Here is a 17859-nt window from a genome sequence, read left to right on the forward strand (position 1 = left end):
CTCCCCCCCATTGATTCCAGGGGATCCCCAAGACCCTCTCCCCCCGCCATTGACTCCAGGGGGGTCCCCAAGACCCTCTCCCCCCCCATTGATTCCTGGGGGTCCCCAAGACCTTCTCCCCCCCCTCATTGATTCCAGGGGGGTCCCAGGTCCTCTGCTCCCCCCCCCCCATTGATTCCAGGGGGTCCCCAAGACCCTCCCCCCCCCCCCCATGGATTCCAGGAGGGTCCCCAAAACCCTCTCCCCCCGCTTTGTCCCCTCGGGGGGGCTCTGGGGGGGTTTTTGGCCGCAGCCACCGCCGGACGAGCCGTTACCGGGGAGCTCAGAGCGTCCGGCCGGGAACGCGGGGCCTCCGGATGGGGCCCCCCCCCGCCACCCAACGGCCCCCCCGAACGCCCGGGACCCCCCCTGAAACCATGATGACCCCCCCAAACTCTCCCCCCCCTCGAAAAACCCCTAAATACCGCCCCCCCCCAATCTCTGAGCCCATTACTGCTCACCTCCTCCCCCCAAATTTCTGCCACCCCCCAAAAGGCCCGGGTGTCCCCCCCCAAAAAAAAAACCTGCCCCCCCAAATGCCTGAGACCCCCCTGAAGCACCTATGACCCCCCCCAAATGCTGACACCCCCCCAAAAGCCTGTGTCACCCCCCAAAATGCCTCCCGCTCCCCAATCTTTGAGCCCATCACTGGTCACATCCCCCCTCAAATTTCTGCCCCCCCATAAAAAGCGTGGGGTCCCCCCTCCCCAAAATTTAGCCCCCACAAATGCCCCGGACCCCCCCCCATCCCTGAGCCCCTCACTGGTTGTGTCCCCCCCAAAAAAAGCCTGTGTCACCCCCAAAATGCTGCCCCCCCACCAATGACCGGGTCTGCCCTTCCCCCCCCTTCGCCTGGACCCCCCCCTTTTGAGGGGCTTTGGGGGGGGTGGGGGGTGTCCAGCATCCATTTCTCCCTCCCCCCCCAGTCTGGCTGGACCAGTCTGACCAGTTTGGAACTGGGGGGAACTGGGAGGGGGGCTGCTGTGTTCCTTGGGGGCCGGGGGGGGGGGGGGGGGTAATGGGGGGCAATGGGAGAGGGGGGGCTTCTTCTCATGGCCGTGACCACGAGTGACCCCACAGGCCACGCCCCCACGTTAAGCCCCGCCTTCTCGTTAGGCCACGCCCCCTTCATTAATAACCAGCCCAGGCTGCAGCTGCGTGGGTGGTCCCAGTGCTCCCAGTAACCGTTCCCAGTGCTCCCAGTAACAGACCCCGGGTGACTCCCCAGTATTCCCAGTTCTCATCCCCAGTGCTTCCCAGTAACCGACCCCGGGTGACTCCCCAGTATTCCCAGTTCTCATCCCCAGTGCTCCCAGTAAATGACCCCGGGTGACTCCCCAGTATTCCCAGTTCTCATCCCCAGTGCTTCCCAGTAACCGACGCCGGGTGATTCCCCAGTATTCCCAGTTCTCATCCCCAGTGCTCCCAGTAACCGACGCCGGGTGACTCCCCAGTATTCCCAGTTCTCATCCCCAGTGCTCCCAGTAACCGACCCCGGGTGACTCCCCAGTATTCCCAGTTCTCATCCCCAGTGCTCCCAGTAACTGGCTCCAGGTGACTCCCCAGTATTCCCAGTTCCCACTCCCCAGTCATCTCCCAGTAACCCCCACCAGTGCTCCTTGTAGCCTCCCAGTAACCCTCAAGTTGCTCCCAGTTACCCTTCAGAACTCCCAGTCACCTCCCAGTAACCTCTTAGTGCTTCCAGCAACCACTCCCAGTAGCCTCCCAGTAGCCTCCCAGTTGCTACCAGTTACCCTTCAGGGCTCCCAGTTGTGTCTCCCAGTAACCCTCTGGTGTTCCCAGTACAGCCCCTCGAGGGCTTCCAGTTATCCCCAAGGCTCCCAGTAACCTCCCATCAAGGGCTCCCAGTTATCTCCCAGTAACCCCCTCAGTGCTCCCAGTAACGCATCCACAGTAATATCCCAGTGCTCCCAGTTACTCCACAAATTCCCAGTTACCCCCAAGGCTCCCAATCCCTCTCCAGTGTTCCCAGTATCCCCCAGTGCCCCCAGCAACCTCCCCCCCCCCAGTGCTTCTCCCTAGTGCTCCCAGTACCCCCTCCAGTTACATCCCACTGCTCCCAGTTACCCCCAAGGCTCCCAGTATCCCCCAGTAACCCTCCCCAGTTCCCCCAGTAACCCCTCCAGTGCCATCCCAGTGCTCCCAGTTACCCCCAGTGCTCTCAGTAACCCTTCCCAGTAACATCCCACAAGCTCCCAGTTACCCTCAAGGCTCCCAATCCCCCTCCAGTGCTCCCAGTATCCCCCAGTGCCTCTGTGACCCTCCCCAGTGCCATCCCAGTATCCCCCAGTGCCCCTGTCATCCTCTCCAGTGCTCCCAGTTACCCCACAAGCTCTCGGTTACCCACAGTGACTCCTGCAACCCTTCCCAGTGCCCCCAGTAACACTCCCCAATGCCATCCCAGTACTCCCAGTTACCCCCAAGGCTCCCAAATCCCTCCCCCAGTGCTCCCAGTGCCCCTTTAAGCCCCGCCCCCCTCCCGCTCCCTCAGCCTCTCAATGGGGTCCGGTGGGAACCGCCGCGGGTGGCCCCGCCCCTTTATGCAAATAAAGACGCAATCTACGCGTTTTATTGGTGCGGGGGCGTGGCCTGGAGGCTTAGTGGGCGTGGTCATCTCGGAGGGGGCGGGGCCTCAGAGGCTTTAAAAGGCGACGCGGCGGGGGCAGCGGGAGTCGCGGGTTCGAGTCCCGGCGCGGGCGGAGCGTAAAGCGAAGCATTAAAGCGAACCGTTAAAGCGAAGCGACTCCGGGAGTGACACCGGGTTCGAACAGCAGCGGAGTGAGGGGGATCGCGGCGGAACCCCCTCCTGACATGGCTCGAGACAAGGAGAAGCGGAGCTGCGGGCAGGTGTTGGCTGAATGGCGGGCGTTTCTGTGGGACCCGCGGAGCCGCCAGTTCTTGGGCAGGACTGGGACCAGTTGGGGTAAGACTGGGAGCACCCCCTCCCCTGGGGGTGGGGGTAAGAGAACGGGGGAGCACCCCTGGGGCGCGGCGAGGGGGGACATCAACCCCCGCCCCCCCTAAACTGGGATGCTGGGGGAGCTGTCAGAGCACCCATCTATGGGGGGGGGGGGGGGGGAGAGCCAAAAGGGTGAAACTGGGGGTCCCCCCTATGTGGGTGCAATGGTGGGGGGGGATTGGGACCCCCCCTTAGGGGCAAAGGGGAGAAGTTGCATAGGGACCCCCTCTATGGGGTTGGGGGGGGGGGGGGGCTGCGTAGGGACCCCTCCCTATGGGTGCAATGAGGGGGGGTGGGGGTGAATGAGGACCCCCCCATGGGGGCGATTTGAGGGGTGGGGGCTCCTATAGGGACCCCTGTATGGATGCCAAAGGGTGAAGTGGGGGGTCCCCCTATAGATGGAATTGAGGGGGGTTGCATAGGGCCCCCCCCTTTAGGGGTGTGTGTGGGGTTATAGGGACCCCCCAGGGTGGGTGCAGCAAGAGGGCGGTTTATAGGGACCCCCCCATAGAGGTGCAACAGGTGCCCCCCCCCCCCCCCCAACATGGATGCAATGCAGGGGGGTGCATTGCCCCCCCCCAATATGGGTGCAGTGTTGGGGGGTGCATCAGGGACCCCCCTAGATGGGTGTAATTGGGGGGGGGTGTCTCAGACTCCCCCTCAAAGGGAAATCACTGAGACCTCCCCCATGCGCAACTTGGGGGGGCCCTTGCCAAGGGGGACCCCCCAATTGAGTTGAAGTTAGGGACCCCCCCCACTTTTAAGACTGCTTTGAAGGGGGGGGACACATTCCTATAGGGCCCCTTGTACGGTGCGTAGAGCCCCCCCCTTTTTGGGGTGCAAGTGACAATGGGTCTACAGCCCCCCCCAAACGAAACTGCAATGGGGGGGGTAGTTTTGGGGGTCCCATAGCTGAGTTTTGGGGGGGCAAGAGGTGGGTTTTATCCCCCCCCCACCCCCCCATCTGTCGCGCTGTGGCTGGAAAAGTAGGTCATGGTCGGGATTGGGGGATGGGAGCGACGGGACCCCCCCCGAAGAGGGGGGGGTGACCAGATGGACACCCCCCCTGTGCCCAGAGACCCCCCCAAACTGCAGATGGGGATCCTGGGGGGGTCGAGAGGGGGATTCGGGGGGGGCTGGAGGTGGGTTTGGTGGAGCCTAAGGGAGATTCGAGGGGGTTCGGGGGAGAATTTGGGGGGGTCTGGAGGTGGTTTGGGGGGAGCTGGGGGGAATTTGGGGGATCAGAGGGAGAATTTGGGGCGTCTGAGGGGTTTGGGGGGGTTGAGAGGTGGGTTTCAGGGGGTCTGGGGGGGGGCAGGGGGAGAATTTGGGGGTCCGGGGGGTCTGGTAGTGGGTTTGGGGGGGGTCTAGAGAGGGTTTTGGGGCTCAGTGGGAGACTTTAGGGGTTCTGGGGGCTTTGGGGCGGTTGGGAGGAGGATTTGGGGGGTCTGGAGGGAGATTTGGGGGTCTGGGAGGTGGATTTTGGGGGGTCTGGAGGGAGATTTGGGGGGCAGGGGGAGAATTTGGGGGGTCAGGAGGGGGGTTTGGAGGGTAGGGGGAGAATTTGGGGGGTCTGGGGGGGGTTGGTGGATCTGGGAAGGGGTATTTGGTGTCACCGAGGCACTTTTGGGGGGTCTTGGAGGCTCTGGGGCAGTTTTGGGGGACATTTGCTGTCATTTGGGTGGGTTTGGGGGCATTTAGGGATTTGGGGCATTTTGGGGGGCGTTTATGGGGTTTGGGGCAGTTTTGGGGGGCATTTGATATCATTGGGGTGAGTTTGGGGGACATTTAGGGGGTTTGGGGCACTTTTGAGGGGTATTTACGGGGTTTGGGGCACTTTTGGGGGTATTTATGGGGTTTGGGGCAGTTTTGAGGGGTATTTGATACCATTGGAGTGGGTTTGGGGGCATTTAGGGGATTTGGGGCTGTTTTGGGGGGCATTTAGGGGGTTTGGAGCAGTTTTGGGGGGCATTTAGGAGATTTGGGGCATTTTGGGGGGCATTTAGGGGGTTTGGGGCAGTTTTTACCCCCTATTTTACCCCCAAGGCCTCATTCTGCCCTTCTAAACTGATTTATTTGGGGATTTATGTGCACTTTGGGGGTGTTTCACCCCACAATGGAGGATTTGGGGGCAGATCTTTACCCCCAGGGTTGTTTTTACCCCCCGGGGGGGCAATTTTTGTGCTATTTACCCCCTCTTTTGCCCCCCTGGGCCCGATTCTGCCCTTCTATATGTATCTCTATGGGGATTTATGTGCACTTTGGGGGTGTTTCACGGCACAGCAGAGGCTTTGGGGGCAGTTCTTTGTCCTCAGGGGTATTTCCCCCCCCCGAGGGGCAGTTTTGGGGTTATTTGCCCCCCGTTTTTGCCCCCCCAGGCCTGATCCTGCTCTTCTACCTGGTGTTCTACGGGTTCCTGGCGGGGCTCTTCGCTCTCACCATGTGGGTGATGCTGCAAAGCGTCGACCCCCACGTCCCCAAGTACCAGGACCGCCTCGCCACGCCCGGTGCGCACCAGCCTTTGCACGAGGGTTTGCACGAGGGCCTCCGTTGCACCACGGGGGGGAGGGGGGGCCTCGCAGGAGGGATTCGGGGTGGGGGATAGGACACACTGGGGGGGGTTGGGGGGGTGGGAGAGGCCTCAGCACACCCCCTGGAGAGCACGAGGGGGCTCTCGCACGAGGGTTTGCACGAGGGTTTGAGCCACAGGTCCTTTGCACGAGGATTTGAACTGGGGGTCGTTTGCACAAGTGTTTGCACGAGTATTTGAATCGGGGGTCATTTGCACAAAGATTTGCACGAGGGTTCAAACCAGGGTCCATTGCACGAGGATTTGAACCAGGTGGGTTTGCACAAGGGTTTGCACAAGGATTTGAACCAGGTGAGTTTGCACAAGGGTTTGCACGAGGATTTGAACCAGTAATCCCTTGCACGCGGGTTTGCACAAGGATTTGAACCAGGAATCCCTTGCACAAGGATTTGAACCAGGGCTTCCTTGCACGAGGGGCCTCAGGTGGGGGGCTGAGGGTTGTGGGGGGGTGTATCAAGTACCCCTCGTGCAAGCGGCGTTCATGGCTCGTGCGACGTGCGTCCTTGTGCAAGAGGTGGGTTGTGTGAGGCGGGTCCTCGTGCGAGGACCATTCTCGTGCAAGGCTGTTGTGTGAGGCGTTGCTGTCCTTGTGCGAGAGGGACATCTTTGTGCGAGAGGCAGATCCTCGTGCAAAGCCCTCGTACAAGATGTAGATCCTCTTGCGAGAGGCAGATCCTCGTGCAAAGCCTTTGTGTGAGAGGCGGATACTCGTGCAAAGCCCTCGTGCGAGAGGCGGGTCCTGGTGCGAGGCCCTCGTGCGAGCCGTGCCCTCGTGCGCAGGGATGATGATCCGCCCGCGCACGGAGGGACTCGACGTCACCTTCAACGTCAGCCAGAGCCAAACGTGGCGCCACTACGTGCACGCCCTGCACCAGTTCCTCGAGCGTGAGTGCACTGGGAGGCACTGGGATGGACTGGGAGGCACTGGGAGGGCCCTAACCCATACTGGAAGGGCTCTAATCTATACTGGGAGGGCCCAAATCCATACTGGGAGTGCCTAAATCCATACTAGAAGGCAATGGGAGGGCCCTAATCCATGCTGGGAGGCACTGGGAAGGTGCTAATGCATACTGGGAGGACCCTAATGTATACTGGGAATGCCCTAATCCATACTGGGAGGACCCTAATGTATACTGGGAATGCCCTAATCCATACTGGGAGGACCCTAATGTATAGTGGAAGTGCCTAAATCCATACTGGGAGGCACTGGGAGGGCCCAAATCCATACTGAGAGGGCCTTAATGTATACTGGGAGTGCCTAAATCCATACTAAAAGATACTGGGAGAGCCCAAATCCATACTGGGAGGCACTGGGAGGGGCCAAATCCATACTGGGAGGCACTGGGAGGGCCCAAATCCATACTGGGAGGCCTCAAATCCCTGCTGGGAGGCCTCAAATCCCTACTGGGAGGGCCCTAATCCCTACTGGGAGGGCCCAAATCCCTACTGGGTGGGCCCAAATCCCTACTGGGAGGCCTCAAATCCCTACTGGGAGGGCCCAGATCCCTACTGGGAGGGCCCTAATCCCTACTGGGAGGCCTCAAATCCCTACTGGGAGGGCCCAAATCCCTACGGAGTGGCCCCGGGAGGGCGTTAATCCCTGCTGGGCGGCACTGGTGGGCACTGGGAGCACTGGTGCGGAGCCGGTGCGAGCGGGTGCTGGGCGCAGCGTACAACGACAGCGTCCAGTCCGCCCGCAACGCCGCCTGCGTCCCCGGGCGCTACAACGAGCAGCCCGACGACAGCGTCCCCAACTACCCGAAACGCGCCTGTCGCTTCAACCGCTCCGTCCTCGGGCCCTGCGCCGGAACGGCGCCCGACGACGACTACGGCTACGGCGCCGGGCAGCCCTGCGTCCTCATCAAGGTCAACCGGGTGAGCTGGGAGCACTGGGAGCCACTGGGAGCCGCTGGGGTGGGGCTCTGTGCGGCTTGGCAGTGCGTTGAATGGCACTGGGAGGCACTGGGAGCACTGGGATGGGGCTCTGGGGGGGTCGGCAATGCGTTGAATGGCACTGGGAGGCACTGGGAGGCACTGGGATGGGGCTCTGGGGGGGTTGGCAGTGCTTTGAATGGCACTGGGAGGCACTGGGAGGCACTGGGATGGGGCTCTGTGGGGGTCGGCAGTGCGTTGAATGGCGCTGGGAGGCACTGGGAGCACTGGGATGGGGCTCTGTGGGGGTTGGCAGTGCGTTGAATGGCACTGGGAGGCACTGGGATGGGGCTCTGGGGGGGTTGGCAGTGCGTTGAATGGCACTGGGAAGGACTGGGAGGCACTGGGATGGGGCTCTGTGGGGGTTGGCAATGCATTGAATGGCACTGGGAGCCATTGGGAGGCACTGGGATGGGGCTCTGTGGGATTGGCAATGTGTTGAATGGCACTGGGAGCCACTGGGAGCCACTGGGAGCCACTGGGATGGGGCTCTGGGGGGGTCGGCAATGCGTTGAATGGCACTGGGAGGCACTGGGAGGCACTGGGATGGGGCTCTGTGGGGGTTGGCAGTGCGTTGAATGGCACTGGGAGCACTGGGAGGCACTGGGATGGGGCTCTGTGGGGGTTGGCGGTGCGTTGAATGGCACTGGGAGGCACTGGGAAGGACTGGGATGGGGCTCTGTGGGGGTTGGCAGTGCTTTGAATGGCACTGGGAAGGACTGGGAGGCACTGGGATGGGGCTCTGTGGGGGTTGGCAGTGCATTGAATGGCACTGGGAGGCACTGGGAGGCACTGGGATGGGGCTCTGTGGGGGTTGGCAGTGCTTTGAATGGCACTGGGAAGGACTGGGAGGCACTGGGATGGGGCTCTGTGGGGGTTGGCAGTGCATTGAATGGCACTGAGAAGAACTGGGTGGCACTGGGAGGCACTGGGAAGGACTGGGAGGCACTGGGATGGTGGTCTGTGGGGGTCGGCAATGCATTGAATGGCACTGGGAAGGACTGGGTGGCACTGGGAGGCACTGGGAAGGACTGGGAGCCATTGGGAGGCACTGGGATGGGGCTCTGTGGGGTTTGCAATGCATTGAATGGCACTGGGAAGGACTGGGAGGCACTGGGAAGGACTGGGAGCCATTGGGAGGCACTGGGATGGGGCTCTGTGGGGTTTGCAATGCGTTGAATGGCACTGGGAGAGACTGGGAGACACTGGGAGGCACTGGGAGGCACTGGGATGGTGCTCTGTGGGATTGGCAATGCGTTGAATGGCACTGGGAGGCACTGGGAGGCACTGGGATGGTGCTTTGCCATGTGCTGAGCTGCACTGTGTCATACTGGGAGGCACTGTGTCATACTGGGAGGCACTGGGAGCCCCCAGGGCATCGCTTAGTGCTGTGCCGTGCATTGCACTGGGCCATACTGGGCCATACTGGGCCGTACTGGGCCATACTGGGCGGCCGCGTTAACCCTTTGCCTCCCGCAGGTCATCAACTTCTTCCCGGGTAGGAACAAGAGCATCAACATTATCTGTGCCGCCAAGGTGACACTCGTGTCCCCAACCCCAGGGTCCCCCCCAGTGTCCCCCTCTGTCCCCTCAGGGTCCCACCGTGTCACCCCCTGTCCCCCAATGTCCCCAAGTGTCCCTGTCCTCCCCTGTCCCCCCCAGTGTCCCCCCCCAGTGTCCCCCTCTGTCCCCTCAGGGTCCCACCGTGTCACCCCCTGTCCCCCCCAGTGTCCCCCCCCCAGTGTCCCCTCAGGGTCCCACCATGTCACCCCCTGTCCCCCAGTGTCCCCAAGTGTCCCTGTCCTCCCCTGTCCCCCCCAGTATCCCCCTGTCCCCATGTTTCCCTGTCCCACCCCGTGTCACCCCCAGTGTCCCCCAGTATCCCCCATCACCTTCAGTGTCCCCCAGTGTCACCCCCAGTGTCCCCCGATGTCCCCATCTGCCCCCCCGTCACCTCCAGTGTCCCAAGTGCCCCCCAATGTCCCCCCAGTGTCCCCCGATGTCCCCTTTCACCCCCAGTGTCCCCCCTGTCCTCCCCAGTGTCCCCCCCGTCCTCCCCAGTGTCCCCCGATGTCCCCCTGTCACCCCCAGTGTCCCAAGTGCCCCCCAATATCCCCCAGTGTCCTCCTGTTACCCCCAGTGTCACCCCCAATGTCCTCCACGGTCCCCATCCCATCAGTGTCCCCCCAGTGTCCCCTGATGTCCCCCCCTGTCCCCCCAATGTCCCCCCCGTCCCCCCCAGTGTCCCCCGATGTCCCCCTGTCTCCCCCAGTGTCCCCCCCAGTGTCTCCCGATGTCCCCCTGTCCCCCCCAGTGTCCCCGTTGTCACCCCCCGATGTCCCCCCGTCCCCCCAGTGTCCCCCCTGTCACCCCCCAGTGTCCCCCCGTCCCCCCAGTGTCCCCCCTGTCACCCCCCAGTGTCCCCCCGTCCCCCCAGTGTCCCCCCTGTCACCCCCCAGTGTCCCCCCGTCCCCCCAGTGTCCCCCAATGTCCCCAATGTCCCCTCTCTCTCTCTCGTCTCTCCCCAGCGGCCCCGGGTGAAGGGTGACCTGGTAAGGGGGAGCCCTCCCGTAGCGCCCCAAAACCTGCGGAATTCACCCCAAAATCCCACCGGGCACCAAAACCACCTGCTAGTTTCACCCCAAAACTCTGCTCGGTTCACCCCAACTCCTGCTCGAGTCACCCCAAAATAGGTTAGATTCACCCCAAAATCCCGCTGGGCGCCCCAAAATCTGCTTATTTCACCCCAAAATCCCGCTGGGCGCCCCCGAATGTGCTTATTTCACCCCAAAATCCCGCTGGGCGCCCCCAAATCTGCTTATTTCACCCCAAAATCCCGCTGGGCGCCCCCAAAATGTGCTTATTTCACCCCAAAATCATGCAGGGTGCCCCCAGATGTCCTCATTTCACCCCAAAATCCTTTGCAGTGCCTGAAAAAGGGCTCATTTCACCCCAAAATCCTGCTTACTTACCCCAAAATAGGTCAGATTCACCCCAAAATCTGCTCTTTTCACCCCAAATCCTGCTTAGTTACCCCAAAATAGGTCAGATTCACCCCAAAATCCTGCAGAATGTCCCCCAAATCTGCTCTTTTCACCCCCAAATCTGCTCGTTTCACCCTAAAATCCCGCTGGACTCCCCCCAAAAGTGCCGATTTCACCCCAACTCCTGCTCGATTCACCCCAAAATCGGTCCCATTCACCCCGAAATCCTGCTGAGTGCCCCCAATTCTGCTCGGTTCACCCCAAAACACAACTGTGTCTCCCAATGTCCCTGTCCTGTATCTCTGCTGTCCCCAATGTCCCCAATGTCCCTGTCCTGTGTCCCCAATGTCCCTGTGCCACATCTCTGCTGTCTCAAATGTCCTCGATGTCCCCATCCTGTATCTCTGCTGTCCCCATCCTGTGTCCCTTCTGTCCCCAATGTCCCCATCCCACGTCCCCAATGTCCCCAATGTCCGTCCTGTGTCCCCAATGTCCCCATCCCACATCTCTGCTGTCCCCAATGTCCCCATCCTGTGTCCCTCCTGTCCCCAATGTCCCCATCGTGTATCTCTGCTGTCCCAAATGATGTCCCCAATGTCCCTGTGCCACATCTCTGCTGTCCCCAATGTCCCCAATGTCCCCATCCCACATCTCTGCTGTCCCCAATGTCCCCAATGTCCCCATCCCACATCTCTGCTGTCCCCAATGTCCCCATCCTGTGTCCCTTCTGTCCCAAATGTCCCCATCCCACATCTCTGCTGTCCCCAATGATGTCCCCAATGTCCCTGTGCCACATCTCTGCTGTCCCCAATGTCCTCGATGTCCCCATCCTGTATCTCTGCTGTCCCCAATGTCCCCATCCTGTGTCCCTCCTGTCCCCAATGTCCCCATCGTGTATCTCTGCTGTCCCCAATGATGTCCCCAATGTCCCCATCCTGTATCTCTGCTGTCCCCAATGTCTCCCATGTCCCTGTCCCTTCTGTCCCTAATGTCCCCATCCTGTGTCCCTTCTGTCCCCAATGTCCCCATCCCACATCTCTGCTGTCCCCAATGTCCTTGATGTCCCCATCCTGTATCTCTGCTGTCCCCAATGTCCCCATCCCGTGTCCCTTCTGTCCCCAATGTCCCCATCCCACATCTCTGCTGTCCCCAATGTCCCCATCCCACACCCCCACTGTCCCCACCGTCCCGTTGACGTTCTCTCTCTCTCCGGCCGCGGGCGCAGGGACAAACAGCCGCCACTGTAAGGGGACTGGGCCGGACTGGGCCAAACTGGGCCAAACTGGGGTGGATGGGGGGGGGGGGTTGGGTCCCTGGGGCAGATTGGGGGGTGTCTGTGACGGGGGAGGGGGGCATTAAAGAAGAGAGGGGGGTCCTGGGGGGGTATTTAAAGGGGTTGGGGGGCAGGAGGGGGGATTTGGGGGGTATTGAGTGTTGGAGGGGGCATTTGAGGGGGTATTAAGTGTTGGAGGGGGCATTTGAGGGGGTATTAAGGGTTGGGGGGGCATTTTGGGGGGTATTAAGGGTTGGGGGGGCATTTTGGGGGGGTCTCAGGGTGTTTTTTTGAGGGAAGGCATTTAGGGGGGGTCCCAGGGTTGTTTTTAAGGGGGGGGCATTTTGGGGGGTCCCCCAGGTGGTCTTTTGGGGGGGTTATTTAAGGGGGGGTCCCCCAGGTGGTCTTTTGGGGGGGGTTATTTATGGGGGTCCCCCCCAGGTGGTCTTTTGGGGGGGTTATTTAAGGGGGGTCCCCCAGGTGGTCTTTTGGGGGGGGTATTTAAGGGGGGTCCCCCAGGTGGTCTTTTGGGGGGGTTATTTAAGGGGGGGTCCCCCAGGTGGTCTTTTGGGGGGGGTATTTAAGGGGGGTCCCCCAGGTGGTCTTTTGGGGGGGGTTATTTAAGGGGGTCCCCCAGGTGGTCTTTTGGGGGGGGGTATTTAAGGGGGGTCCCATGGAGGTTTCTTTGAAGGGGGGGGGTGTATCTTTGAGGGGGTATTTCAGGGGGTTCCTCGGGGAAAAGGGGGATTGGGGGGGGTATATGGGGGTCACTCCCCCCCAGGGCACTTAGGGGACACCCCCCCCCCTTTTTTGTGCCCCCCCAGAGGGAGGAGGACGCCGCTCTCCTGGGGCCCCTCCAGCTCTTCCCCCCCAACGGCACCATCGACCTCATGTATTTCCCCTATTACGGCAAAAGAGTCCATGTGAGCCCCCCCCGCGGCTTTGGGGGGGTCCCCCCCTTTTGGGGGGGGTTCTGCATTCCTTGGGAGGGGTTTGAGGGGGGTGGGGTCCCCCAAGATGGGGTCTCTGCGGGCCTGGGTTCATTTGGAGGGGGGGAAGTTGGGGGGAGGGTCATGGGGTCCCCCATGGAGGGTGGGGGGGGTCTCTATGGGGGTCGTTAAGTCACCCTCTTTTGGGGGGGAGGGGGTCCCCAGATTCCTGGGTCTCATTGGAAGGGATGGGGGGTGTCCTGGAGGTTGGGGGGGTCCCCCCAAATCCCTGGTTCCCCTCGGCAAGGGGGGGGTCCCCAGATTCCTGGGTCCCATTGGAAGGGGTGGGGGGGTCCCTGGGTCCTCTTGGAGGTTGAGGGTCCCCCAAAATCCCTGGGTCCCCTCGGCAAGGGTGGGTCCCCCCAAATTCCTGTGTCTCTATGAAAGGGGGGGGTCCCCAAATCCCTGGTACCTCCTTGGAAGGGGTGGGGGGGGGGGTCCCTGGGTCCCCTTGGAGGTTGGGGGTCCCCCAAAATCCCTGGGTCCCCTCGGCAAGGGTGGGTCCCCCCAAATTCCTGTGTCTCTATGAAAGGGGGGGGTCCCCAAATCCCTGGTACTCCCTTGGAAGGGGTGTGGGGGGGGGTCCCTGGGTCCCCTTGGAAGTTGGGGGGTCCCCCCAAATCCCTGGATCCCCTATGGAAGAGGGGGACTCCCCAGATTCCGGGGTCCCCTTGGAAGAGGTAGGGGGGTCCCTGGGTCCCCTTGGCAAAGGGGGGGGGGGGTCCCCATCTTCCTGGGTGCCCTGGGAGGGGAGGTGCCATGGGGGTCCCCCATTGTTGGGGTGAGGTTGGTGTCGATATGTGTGTGTCCCCCCCGTTTCCAGGTGAACTACACGCAGCCGGTGGTGGCCGTGCAGTTCGCCAACGCAACGGCCAACGTGGAGCACCACGTCGAGTGTCGCCTCAACGCCGACGGCCTCCGCACCGACGACGAGCGCGACAAGTTCGCCGGACGCGTCGCCTTCCGCCTCCGCATCAACCGCGACTGAGTCTGTCCCCCCTCGCGCCCCTCCCGTAGCCCCCACGTCCCCCCCCGACCCCCCCTTTTGCCACCTTCACCCCTCCGGCCGGGTCTAATCCCCCCCCCCCCGAGATGCTCCTAATATAAGAATAATAAATGTACATAGATATTTTTTATATGATCTATAAATTAAACGCTGCCATAGGGCCCCGGCCCCGCTCCGCCCCTCCCTCTCCTCTTCCCCCGAATTTGCCCGTTTTGTTGTGGTTTTTGCCAATCTGGGGCTCGGTTTGGTGCTGGGGGGGGAGGTTTAGGTGTTTTGGGGGTGTTTTGAGTGATAGAGGAGGCGGCCAAGATGGCTGCCAGTGGTTGTGTGGCTAAGGAGCAAGATGGCTGCCAAGATGGCTGCCATTGGCTGTGTGGTTAAGGAGCAAGATGGCTGCCAAGATGGCTGCCATTGGTTCTGTGGCTAAGGAGCAAGATGGCTGCCAAGATGGCTACCAGTAGTTGTGTGGTTAAAGAGCAAGATGGCTGCCAAGATGGCGGCCAGCAGTTGTGTGGTTAAGGAGCAAGATGGCTGCCAAGATGGCTGTTGTTGAGTGCTGGTTGGCATCAAGATGGCCGCCATTGGCTATAGAGATCCAATACAAGATGGCCGCCATTGGCTATAGAGATCCAATACAAGATGGCCGCCATTGGCTGTAGAGATCCAATACAAGATGGCCGCCATTGGCTCTAGAGGTCCAATACAAGATGGCCGCCATTGGCTGTAGAGATCCAATACAAGATGGCCGCCATTGGCTATAGAGATCCAATACAAGATGGCCGCCATTGGCTATAGAGATCCAATACAAGATGGCCGCCATTGGCTCTAGAGATCCAATACAAGATGGCCGCCATTGGCTATAGAGATCCAATACAAGATGGCCGCCATTGGCTCTAGAGATCCAATACAAGATGGCCGCCATTGGCTATAGAGATCCAATACAAGATGGCCGCCATTGGCTCTAGAGATCCAATACAAGATGGCCGCCATTGGCTCTAGAGATCCAATACAAGATGGCCGCCATTGGCTATAGAGGTCCAATACAAGATGGCCGCCATTGGCTATAGAGATCCAATACAAGATGGCCACCATTGGCTATAGAGATCCAATACAAGATGGCCGCCATTGGCTGTAGAGATCCAATACAAGATGGCCGCCATTGGCTCTAGAGGTCCAATACAAGATGGCCGCCATTGGCTCTAGAGGTCCAATACAAGATGGCCGCCATTGGCTCTAGAGGTCCAATACAAGATGGCCGCCATTGGCTCTAGAGATCCAATACAAGATGGCCGCCATTGGCTCTAGAGATCCAATACAAGATGGCCGCCATTGGCTCTAGAGATCCAATACAAGATGGCCGCCATTGGCTCTAGAGATCCAATACAAGATGGCCGCCGTTGGCTCTAGAGATCCAATACAAGATGGCCGCCGTTGGCTATAGAGATCCAATACAAGATGGCCGCCGTTGGCTCTAGAGGTCCAATACAAGATGGCCGCCATTGGCTATAGAGGTCCAATACAAGATGGCCACCATTGGCTCTAGAGATCCAATACAAGATGGCCGCCATTGGCTCTAGAGATCCAATACAAGATGGCCGCCATTGGCTATAGAGGTCCAATACAAGATGGCCACCATTGGCTATAGAGGTCCAATACAAGATGGCCACCATTGGCTATAGAGATGCAATACAAGATGGCCGCCATTGGCTCTAGAGATCCAATACAAGATGGCCGCCATTGGCTATAGAGGTCCAATACAAGATGGCCGCCATTGGCTATAGAGGTCCAATACAAGATGGCCGCCATTGGCTATAGAGATCCAATACAAGATGGCCGCCATTGGCTATAGAGATCCAATACAAGATGGCCACCATTGGCTATAGAGATCCAATACAAGATGGCCGCCATTGGCTCTAGAGATCCAATACAAGATGGCCGCCATTGGCTCTAGAGGTCCAATACAAGATGGCCGCCATTGGCTGTAGGGATCCAATACAAGATGGCCACCATTGGCTGTAGGGATCCAATACAAGATGGCCGCCATTGGCTATAGAGATCCAATACAAGATGGCCGCCATTGGCTATATTGATCCAATACAAGATGGCCGCCATTGGCTATAGAGGTCCAATACAAGATGGCCGCCATTGGCTATAGAGGTCCAATACAAGATGGCCACCATTGGCTATAGAGATGCAATACAAGATGGCCGCCATTGGCTATAGAGGTCCAATACAAGATGGCCGCCATTGGCTATAGAGGTCCAATACAAGATGGCCGCCATTGGCTATAGAGATCCAATACAAGATGGCCGACATTGGCTCTAGAGATCCAATACAAGATGGCCGCCATTGGCTATAGAGATCCAATACAAGATGGCCACCATTGGCTCTAGAGATCCAATACAAGATGGCCGCCATTGGCTCTAGAGATCCAATACAAGATGGCCGCCATTGGCTCTAGAGGTCCAATACAAGATGGCCGCCATTGGCTGTAGGGATCCAATACAAGATGGCCGCCATTGGCTGTAGGGATCCAATACAAGATGGCCGCCATTGGCTATAGAGATCCAATACAAGATGGCCGCCATTGGCTGTAGAGATCCAATACAAGATGGCCGCCATTGGCTGTAGGGATCCAATACAAGATGGCCGCCATTGGCTATAGAGATCCAATACAAGATGGCCGCCATTGGCTATAGAGATCCAATACAAGATGGCCGCCATTGGCTATAGAGATCCAATACAAGATGGCCGCCATTGGCTATAGAGATCCAATACAAGATGGCCGCCATTGGCTATAGAGATCCAATACAAGATGGCCGCCATTGGCTATAGAGATCCAATACAAGATGGCCGCCATTGGCTGTAGGGATCCAATACAAGATGGCCGCCATTGGCTATAGAGATCCAATACAAGATGGCCGCCATTGGCTATATTGATCCAATACAAGATGGCCGCCAGAGACAGAGACCGATTAAGGCCTCCCCAATTAATAGCCTCTAATTAAAGACCCCCCAATTAACATCCCCCAATCCCCTTCCCTAATCACCCCCAATTAAGTGCCCCTAATTAACATACCCTTATTAAAATGGCTGCCAATTAAGAGCCCCCCAATTATCAGCCCCCTAATTAACAGCCCCCCCATTAATGACCCCCTAATGAACACCTACTAATTAACCCCCATTACGCTCCTCCACAGACCTCCCCCCTTAAATGCCCCCTAATTAACAATCCGCCAATTAACAGCCCCTAAAGGTGAGCCCCTAATTACTCATTAAGTCTCAATTAACAGCCTTAATAGACCGCACTACTTAACAGCTCCCAATTAACAGCTCCTAATAGAGCCCTTTAATTAGCAGTCCCAAATTAGTGCCGGATAGACCCTCATTAATTAATAACCCAAATTTATAGCCCCCTAATGGACCCCTCCCTTAATTAACAGCTCCTAATTAATAGCCCCTATTAACGATTCCCCCCAAACCTTAATTAACAGCCTACGAACCCCAATTAACTGCCCTGAACGGACCCCCCCCGCTAATTAATGTCCTCAATTAACACTCCCCCCGTTTATAGCCCCCCGATAAACACCAATTAATCAGCAAAGGGTCCCCCTAATTAACAGCCCCTAATTAGCAAATCCTGGTGAACACCCGGGAATCCCAATTAGCTCCCTAATAACCCTCCTAATTAGCACCCCCAATTAACACCTTCCGATTAACTCACCTTTAATTAATCAACCTTCAATTAATTAACCACTAATTAACCATGGATTAACCCTCTATAGACAGCCCCCCATTAACACCCCCACAGCCCCCCCCAATTAACACCTCCCCTTAATGAAGCCCCCAGGCACTCCCCCAAATTAACACTCCCGTTAATGAAGTCCCTTAATTACCCCCCGCCGAGGCCCCGCCCCCCCGTGACCCACATTGCGGGGGGGGAGGGGCAAATCCCCCCTGAGCTCCCCTTTAATCTCAGACAGATGGTGCCCCTCCCCCCCCCCCCCGGTGCCTTTTAGGGGGAGGGGGAGTCTTTGGGGGGGGACACCCCTCAACCTCTGGGTCC

General features: G+C 59.1%; 1 protein-coding gene across 4 annotated transcripts; it reads left to right on the plus strand.

The window, feature by feature from the left end:
* Window positions 1–2733: 2733 nt before the first annotated feature.
* On the plus strand, window positions 2734–13842 carry ATP1B2 (ATPase Na+/K+ transporting subunit beta 2). Of its 4 annotated transcripts, XM_054052805.1 has the most exons (9): window positions 2734–2983; window positions 5398–5526; window positions 6390–6494; window positions 7279–7484; window positions 9021–9077; window positions 10070–10093; window positions 11751–11768; window positions 12623–12721; window positions 13611–13842. In XM_054052805.1, the coding sequence occupies exons 1-9, from the start codon at window positions 2872–2874 to the stop codon at window positions 13773–13775; spliced, it is 915 nt and encodes a 304-aa protein (XP_053908780.1). In that variant the 5' UTR covers window positions 2734–2871; the 3' UTR covers window positions 13776–13842. The 4 variants fall into 4 exon arrangements, with proteins under 4 accessions (XP_053908780.1, XP_053908781.1, XP_053908782.1 ...); XM_054052806.1 differs by lacking the exon at window positions 10070–10093; XM_054052807.1 differs by lacking the exons at window positions 10070–10093; window positions 11751–11768 and having other exon boundaries at window positions 13611–13839.
* Window positions 13843–17859: the final 4017 nt, after the last annotated feature.

The sequence above is a fragment of the Cuculus canorus genome, chromosome 36 (assembly GCF_017976375.1).
Source record: "Cuculus canorus isolate bCucCan1 chromosome 36, bCucCan1.pri, whole genome shotgun sequence".
Taxonomy (NCBI): Eukaryota; Metazoa; Chordata; class Aves; order Cuculiformes; family Cuculidae; genus Cuculus; species Cuculus canorus.

Coding starts and splice junctions, on each gene's coding strand:
- ATP1B2 (XM_054052805.1), top strand. CDS start 2,872: ATGGCTCGAGACAAGGAGAAGCGGAGCTGCGGGCAGGTGTTGGCTGAA. Junction 5,527..6,389: donor GGACCGCCTCGCCACGCCCG/GTGCGCACCAGC, acceptor CCTCGTGCGCAG/GGATGATGATCCGCCCGCGC. Junction 12,722..13,610: donor ATTACGGCAAAAGAGTCCAT/GTGAGCCCCCCC, acceptor CCCCGTTTCCAG/GTGAACTACACGCAGCCGGT.